This window comes from Notechis scutatus, chromosome 16 (assembly GCF_049901735.1).
Source record: "Notechis scutatus isolate UNSWTSFEM ecotype Mainland chromosome 16, rNotScu1.2, whole genome shotgun sequence".
Classification (NCBI taxonomy): Eukaryota; Metazoa; Chordata; class Lepidosauria; order Squamata; family Elapidae; genus Notechis; species Notechis scutatus.
In genome coordinates, this window is record NC_142024.1 from 832,448 (window position 1) to 841,123 (window position 8,676).

General features: G+C 47.5%; 1 protein-coding gene across 1 annotated transcript; it reads right to left on the reverse strand.

Moving 5' to 3' along the window:
• Positions 1-2,996: 2,996 nt before the first annotated feature.
• Positions 2,997-5,819, reverse strand: HES2 (hes family bHLH transcription factor 2). Its single transcript, XM_026689567.2, has 4 exons — positions 5,735-5,819; positions 5,534-5,629; positions 4,566-4,659; positions 2,997-3,289 (listed from the first exon to the last, which is right to left on the reverse strand). Exons 1-4 carry the CDS (start codon positions 5,777-5,779, stop codon positions 3,000-3,002), a joined length of 525 nt encoding a protein of 174 aa, XP_026545352.2. The 5' UTR covers positions 5,780-5,819; the 3' UTR covers positions 2,997-2,999.
• Positions 5,820-8,676: the final 2,857 nt, after the last annotated feature.

Below are 8,676 nucleotides of genomic sequence, written 5' to 3' on the forward strand. Positions count from 1 at the left end.
GGGGGGTGGAAGGAAGGGACAGAAAAAGAAATAAAGGAGGGAGGGAGAAAGATAGTGAGATATCTATTCTAGTCCAATCTCCAGCAGGGTTAGAAGGGAGTGTGTGTGTGTGTGTGTGTGTGTTCTCCTTGTAATTTACCAGTACATTTTGGTTTTGCCTTCTTCAGAATTGGCACTGTAATACATTGGGGAAGGGTAATTTTTTAGGGAGGAGATCTGGTCCAATGGATCCTGTTTAAAGCCTCAACAAGCTTCCTGATAGTCTTGACCATGTTTCATCCACAAAACCTTTAATAGAAGCCAAAGAGGTTTCAATGTGGAAAGGGGCCTCAGTTCAATCTGATCCATCAGGTCTCTCTCTCTCTCTCTCTCTCTCTCTCCCTCCTTCCTTCCCTCTCTCTCGGACTGGCTTTGTTCTACTTTCCTGATGTGTCTGCGGGGCTGGCGCTTCAAACACGGACGGATGGATGGATGGATGGATGGATGGAGAGAGAGAGAAAGGTAGGTAGATAGGTAGGTAGATATGTTGGTAGATAGGTAAGGTAGGCAGGCAGGCAGACCATTTGGATGGATGGATGGATAGGTAGGTAGGTACGGTAGATAGATAGGTAGGTAGAAAGACAGAAAGACAGGCAGGCAGGTAGATATAGATAGATAGATAGATAGATAGATAGATAGATAGATAAAGAGTAGATAGATAGATAGATAGATAGATAGATAGATAGATAGATAGATAGATAAGAATAGATAGATAGATAGATAGATAGATAAGATAGATAAGAATAGATAGATAAATAGATAGATAGATAGATAGATAAGATAGATAAGAATAGATAGATAGATAGATAGATAGATAGATAAGATAGATAAGAATAGATAGATAGATAAGATAGATAAGAATAGATAGATAGATAGATAGATAGATAGATAGATAGATAGATAGATAGATAGATAGATAGATAGATAGATAGATGACAGAGTAGATAGATGGATGGATGGATGGACAGTCAGTCAGTCAGTCAGTCAGTGTAGGTAGGCAGGCAGGTAGACCTTTTGGATGAATGTATGGATAGATAGGTAGGTAGGTAGACAGACAGACAGAAAGACAGGCAGACCTTTTGGACGGACGGACGGACGGACAGACTGAGGCGGCAGCGGCGGCCCTTGGGGAAAGCAGAGCGAGGCCGGAGTGACTTTCCCAACGTGCCGCCGCTGCGTCCGACGCCCTTGAGCCCCTCGCCCCTCGCCCCGCTGCAACCGTCCATGGGATGAGCCTGCGGTGCCGGCGCCTCGGACGCCCCCCCGCTTCCGCAGCCGCTTCCGAGCAGAGCCCGTCCCGCCTCCCGCCAACCCCGACGCCGCTTCGCCCCGACTTCGAGGCCTGGGCCCACCGAGCGGAACCTGCCGCCTCCCCCCCCTCCGCCTCCCTCAGGAAGGCTCAACATGGCGGAAGCCCCCCTACGTCATTCCTGCGACACGACGACGACGAGGCGGCGCATGCGCTCTTACCTCGCTTTCCGGGGGTGGGGGGGCTCCGCAGGCTCCGGTGCGACCGTCAAGGGGGGGACCGTTGACTGTTGCACCGGCTCCAGCGCCCCCCCAAGGCATCCCACCGCCCACTTTGGGAACCACTGTAAACCATTGACACGGGTTTTAAAATCAATTCAGACATTTTTATTGGGTATCAAAAATGTACTCATATATATCTATATCTATCTATCTATCTATACATACATATATACATATACATACATACATACATACGTATTTACAGAATTAAAGTGCTGTTCGGTATTTTTGGCACGCACAAGTGCCAATTATTGTGCAAGTTACAAACCAGGGAGAACAAGACAGGGCAATCCTCTAATTACAACCACAGCTGGTGATCAGAACTTCAGTTGCTAAGCAAGGCTGCCCTTAAGGGAGTCAGACCCGAGTTTATGACCTTTTCGCCACGGTTCTTAAGTGAATCACTGCAGTTGTTAAGTCATTAAACAAATCCGGTTCTGCTTGTCAGAGGCCAGGTGGGAAGATCGCTGGATGCCAAGAGCCTGTCATTTGATCACGTGACTGTGAGGATGTGGCGATGGTCATACATGTGAGGACTGGTTGGAAGCCATTTTTCTCAGTGCCAATGTCACTTTCGTCGCTAAATGCACGGTTGCAAGTCAAGGACTTCCTATAAGGGGGGGTTTACTGGCCTGTATCCCTCTTGTGTAGTAACCACTAAGGAGGGTTTGAGGTGGGGGGTTAGAGAGAGAGAAAGAAAAAGGTGGAAAGAAAGAACAGGAGAGAAAGAAAGAGAAAAAGATAGAAGGAAAGAGAAAGAGGAGAAAGTGACAGAGAAAGTGAGACAAAGAGAAAGAAAAAGAAAAGTGAGCTTCAAAAAGAGAGAAAGAGAGAGAAAGAGAGAGAAAGAAGGGAGAGAGGCAGAGAAAGAAAATGAAAGATAAAAAGAGAAAGAGAACAGAGATGGAAAGAACTGGAGAGAACAAAAGAAAAAAGAGAAAGAAGAGAAAGGCTGAGTGTGAGAAAGTGAGACAAAGAGAAAGAAAAAGAAAACGATGGAAAAAGAGAAAGATAGAGAGGAGGAGGAAAGAGAGAGACAGAGAAAGAGAGAAGGAAGAGAGAGATTTCTGGCCCCAGGGAGGGAAGCTTAAAAATGCCAGGATGTAAAATTATTTTCTCCCAAATTCCAATCTCCGAGTCTAAATGAAACAAAACACCACTTTTCCATGTGGAACTGAACCGCCAAGAAATGACCAAGTTTTTGCTTTAAAAACAAAAAAGACACACACACACCCAAAAATCGAGCCAACAATAGAGAGAGGCATCTTAAGGCTCAACGGGAACTCAGAACGGGCACTCCTGCCGAGACGCATCAAACCGTCTTCCACACCCCTGGCATGTACAGATTTTTTTGCAGAGGGGGAGGGGGGCACGGAGAAGGGATTATAAATAAGTCCCAAATTGGGCAGGGGGAAGATTTTTTTCCCCCTTTACCAGGGTCTCCAGAGGGTGGGAGGCTGCACGGGCGGGGAGCACCCCCAAAAGTGTTCCTGGTCCCGTTGGGGAGCAGGGCCCAGGGGCGTCTCCGCCCATTGCGCTGCGGCCAAGTCCTTTGGCGAGGGTGTGCCGTTGCGATGCCAGGTGCAATCCTTGAAGGTCTGCTGGAGCCGGGCCAAGAGCTGGTTGCAAGCCTCTGGGCTCAGCAGGTTGTACTTGGGGATCAGCGTCGCAAAGTGGGACAGGCAGGTGTGGTACCCTTCACGGTAGCCGTCCACGGAGCCTGCGGAAAGCAAATAAAACCCCCAAATTATTTCCTCAACTCAGGTAGTCCTCGACTTAACGATGATTCGTTTAGTGACTGTTTGAAGTCACAACGGCAGCGACAAAAGGGCCTTAGGGGGGGCGCTATTAAGAGAATCCCTGCAGTTCTTAAAGTAGCCACACCGGTCATTAAGTGAATCTGGTTGAGGTGGCAAAAGAGCGATCACTGCAACCGTCATAAATATGAGTCAGTTGCCGAGCCTCTGAATTTTTTTTTATTATAAGTTTTTATTGAATATAAACATTAAAAAGCAGTGAACGTGGTTGGTTGCCTTTGACATACATTTCGGTCAAAATATTTTGCATTTAGAAATTTTCAAAGGGTTCAAACGCCGCAGAAGCCACAATAATTAACAAGGTCCAGGAATGCGCAGATTAACTAAGCAATTGAAGGACAAGGAAGAAAGAATATTATAAATTATGGGATGTTTGGTACAAATAAATAAGAAAAAGACACAAAGGCATGAAATGATAATCTATGTAATACCATAAGACAAAAAAGTTTACGTGTAAATAAATGTAGATAAAAATGTATACATGTATAAAATGCCTAGAATGACGAAGAATCAAACACAGAGATGTATAACACGTTAATAGAAGATATTTACAATGTAAACACTGCTATAGTAACGTTGTAAAACGTTTTTAATTGTTAAAACGCTGAATAAATAAATTTATTAAAAAAAGCAATTTTCAAAGGATATATACATTTATATACGTATATATACATTTGAGCTTTGTAAGTTCTTTTCCATATTTTTCAGATAACAGGTGTCTCATCTCATCCCTATTTCATCTTGAGTTCTTATTTCAAATTTTGTGAACTCCCTTTCATAAGTTCTCCAATTGTAAAATTTATTCCATACTTCACAATACTCTAATTTATCTTGTTTCTTCGATTCTAGTGTCAATCTGTCCATTTGGGTGCATTGTAATATCTTGTCGATTGTAACATCTTCACTAGGAATTTCATTTGCTTTCCAAATTTTGGGCGAATACGATTCTACCCTCTGAATTTTGATCCCGGGGATGCCATAAGTGTGAAAAACTATCCTAAGTCACTTTCTTCAGTGCCACTGTAACTCCAAACCGTCACTAAACGAATGTTTGTAAATCAAGGATGGCCATTATACGCTATCCGAGGTTTACCGATCGCCCTGCTCCAAGGTCCATGTTCAAAAGTTTGTTCTGTCAACACAAGGATACACAAGTGTGCAATCCTGCATCACACTCACCGGGAAGTGTGCCGCAAGACGTCGGCAGCTCCTTCAGGAACTGAACGGTCATCTCCAAAATATCGGCTTTCTCCAGTTTCGAATAGCAGGAATTCTGGAGTGGAACGGAGAAAAAAAATATTATTTTTTGGTTGAGATGCAAAATGACACACGCCACAAATACGTTGCCAAGAAGGCCATGCAGAGAACGGAAAGATTAGGGACTCGGCATACGAGTTGTGCCCAAGCTGGCATGGCAGGTAGTCCTCGGCTTAACGATCACAATCAAGCCCAAAATTTCTGTCGCTGAGCAAGTGGTTGAGTGAGTTTTGCTCCATTTTAAGACCTCTCTTGCCAGGGCTGTTAAGTGAGTGAATCCCTGCAAAAGGGTCCCTGGTGGTCTCTGAGCTTGAGTGGGAGGTTTCCTGGCAGACATTTCATGACCCAACTAGGTAACATCATCAGTGCTTAGAAGGGAGGGAGGTTGGCTCTCAGTTGATATACAGCTCTTTCTACCACTGATGATGTTAGCTGGTTGAGTCACGAAACGTCTGCGAGAAAGCAATCAAGCTCAGAGAGCTTCAAGGACCCCACTTCTCCTCTTCTTCCTCTCCTTTCTAGCGCTGATGATGTTCCCTAGTTGGGTCAGGAAACGTCTGCCAGAAAACTCCCAAACTCAGAGAACATGATGACCCCATAGTCCTCCTCCTCCTCCCCCCCCCCGTCTTCCTCCTCCTCCTCCTCCTCCTCCTCCTCCTCCTCCACCAGCCTTCCCTTCTTCTAGTACTGATGATGTTCGCTAGTTGGGTCATGAAACGTCTGCGAGAGAAAGCAATCCAGCTCAGAGAGCCCCCAATGCTCTCCTTTCTTGGCCACCGTAGTAGAGTCGAGCGCTCTGCCCCTCCCGGATCCCGGCGGGGAAGGGGGCCCTCAATCCTTTCCCGCCAGCCAGGGGGCGTCTGGCGTGGGGAGGGGGCGTCTCCACTCACGTCTTTGCCCACCAGGGGAAGGATGAGCGTCTTGAGCTGGCCAAGGCTGCCGTTGATGCGCGCTCGGCGGCGCTTCTCCATCAGCGGCTTCAGGTTCTGCGGGGAGGGGGGGAGAGAGGGGAGGGGTCAGTCCGACGGCCGGGCCCGGTCAGGCGAAGAGGGCAAGGGACGCGCGGCTGGGCCTCCCCCGCTCCGGCTCACCTTCCGCAGCTCGGAAGCCTCCCCGGTTTTCCTTCCTGGACTCATCCCGCCTGCTAACTCGCAACAGCCCGACGGCAGAAGCGACTGCTGGCCCTGCCCCGCCCGACGGGGGCCTTTTATACCCTCCTGGCCCCGCCCACTTGGAATGCCGGGGCCGCCCCGCCCCTTCAGGGCCAGCGCCGCCTGGCCCGCGGAACTCGCCGCCACTTTGCCAAGCGGGGCTGGCTGGCTGGCTGGCTGGCTGGCGCTGGGTGGCCCCGGAGGGGCAAGTTGGCCTCTGCTGCCGGTGGAATGCCGGGCCAGATCGGTTGGCCAGGTTGCGGGATGGCCAAAGGGGAGGGGGGTTTCCCCTTCAAGGGGGGAGGAAATGGAAGAGAAATCTGAAAATAATACTGAGGAAGAGAGAAAAAAATGGGAAGAAAGATATGGAAAGAGAGGCACATAAAAGAAAAGGAGAAAGAAGAAGAAGAAGAAGAAGAAGAAGAAGAAGAAGAAGAAGAAGAAGAAGAAGAAGGAGGAGGAGGAGGAAGGAGGAGGAGGAGGAGGAGGAGGAGGAGGAGGAGAGGAGGAGAGGAGGAGGAGGAGGAGGAGGAGGAGGGGGAAGGGAAGGAAGGAAGGAAGGAAGGAAGGAAGGAAGGAAGGAAGGAAGGAAGGAAGGAAGGAAGGAAGGAAGAGGGGGAGGGGTGGGAGGAAGGATAGGATAGGAAAGGAAAAGGAGGAAAGGAAGGGAAGGGAAGGGAAAGAAAAGAAGGGAAGGGAAGGGAAGGAAAAAAGATCTATAAAGAAGTAATTCTGGTCTTCTCTACAGCAGTTACAAACAATTGATCTCCTGATAGACAGACAGGCCCCCAACTTCCCCTACCTAAGCTGGCATGTCGGTAGAGTGAAAGCCCCCCAGGCCTCCAACATTTTAGCCTGAGATGCTGCTTCGGGTCTCGGAGGGGCCATTAATATAATCCCCCTCCAACCAGGCTTCGCCCCAGCGGCTCGGGGCGGCCCTCCAGCTGGCTCAGCCGCGCGTCTTCAGCACCCTGGAGAGCGGCCGGGAAAGGCGCCACGCGGCGGGGCCGACGCCCCCAAGCGCGCCTCTTCTCTCCCCCAAAAAAATCCGTTGTGTATGTTGTTGTTGACAAGTTGTGCCGGATGTCACAACGGCCCACCCAGCTGCCACGGAACAAGCCGGACCCCAAAAAAACCACACACACACACACACACACACAATTTCCCAAAAGCAAACTCGCCTTTGGACAGAGACAGGGTGCATGTCCCTTTAAGAAATCCAAGAAATATTGCCTAAATTAATGTAATAAGTGATTCAGAAGAATCGGCCCGGGATGGGAGACCACAGGGAAAGCCCAGAAGACTAGACGAGGCCGGGGAAGGACTGATAAATCAGCTGCAGGTCTGGTCTGGGTTCAAATGCTACCTCTCAACAGGACCTGAAGACTTCCCCCTCCCACAATTGAGCTGTCAGCGTGGTCTGGAGGCTGGGAATCTTCTCCCCCAGGGGAGGGGGGGGCTGGGATCATTGAGGGAGGGTCTTTTGTGCTGTAGAGACCCTTCGCTTCTCCTCCGACCGTCAAGAGGCACGTGCTACAGCCAAGCCTTCTGTTGCTCCAACGGACTTTTTCGCAAGCCGTATTGGGCACGGAGTGGGCACAGCTGCCCTGGGGGGTGGGTGACTGCCGGCCTCTATCAACAAAGATGGTCAGGGGTCTCTGGACAGCCACTTTGTCTGAGATGATCTTCTGCTTTGAGCAGGGGGGTTGGACTAGAAGACCTCCAAGGTCCCATCCAGCCTCTATGGATTGTGGTTGGAAATGTCTTGGTAGAGATGGCTGCAGCCTCTAACTTGGGTGTCCTAAGAAGAGGGATGATGTTTAATGACCTCTTTGGATTTATTATCTGAGTCCTGCCTAACTTTTGCACACACACACACACACACACACACACACACACACACACACAGAGGGGAGCAGAGAGACCGGTCTTTTTTTTTAACCACAAACATAGGCAAACACAAACATAAAAGAACAAATAAAACCTTCTTTCAATTATACAGTGTGTCGGTTGGTACATATTTCTTGTGCACAATATCTATAGTCTTTTCCCCTTAGATTTAAGTTTACATTCCTATTACATTAGACAACTTTCCATGTCATATTATATGATGATTACATCCTCATTAGACTTTAATTTCAAATCCGCATGATCTTTAGAGCAACCATCGATTCTTACTCATTTTAATTCATATTATAATCCCTTCTATCATCCTCAGTTATAACGCATCATTGCCATTGTATTATAGAGACACCCGTTTCTTAACGGAGCCCACCCACCCAATTTGGAAGGAGGGGGGGAGGGGAGGGGAGGCGTGTCTCTTAAAACCTTTTGAATGGCAAAAATAACGGAAGCAGCCAAAGTTCGTTTGAGAGCGGCGGCTTTTAATGGATGGTCTTTAGCGCCGCCTTGTGGTCTAAATAGAGTATTGACCTTTCCCTAACAGATCCCCCGACGGGATCTTCTGCAGGTCAGAAAAAATATATTTCTTTCCTTTCTTCACCCAAGAAAGAACGGAAAACAAAAGAGTGGAAATTTCAATCTGGATCTTGTAGCACTTTCTCCAACTTGGCAACTTCGAGAAGGGTGGACTTCAACTCCCAGAATTCCCCAGATGACAAGTTACGAGAAGGTTTTAAGGCAGTCTCGTATTATCTGAGATTAAAATTAATCAATGTTAATAAATTACTAATAGTAAGATAAAATCAAAGAATAAAGTGAAATGAAATGAAATAAAGTATAAAATAAATATAATATAAATACAATTAAAATAAAATAAAAATTAATTACATTAATTTAAATAATTACATTAAGTTACGTTGCGTTAGATTAAGTTCCGCTTCATGTCCAGTTTTGAGAATTGGGGTTTTGTGGTTAGGACT

Bases quoted from the DNA above. Each gene is read 5' to 3' on its own strand.
- HES2 (XM_026689567.2), bottom strand. From the start codon at position 5,779: ATGAGTCCAGGAAGGAAAACCGGGGAGGCTTCCGAGCTGCGGAAG. The intron at 5,630-5,734 runs GTGAGCCGGAGC...CCCTCCCCGCAG, and splicing joins AGGCTTCCGAGCTGCGGAAG to AACCTGAAGCCGCTGATGGA. The intron at 3,290-4,565 runs GTGAGTGTGATG...TGCTTTCCGCAG, and splicing joins GTCTTGCGGCACACTTCCCG to GCTCCGTGGACGGCTACCGT.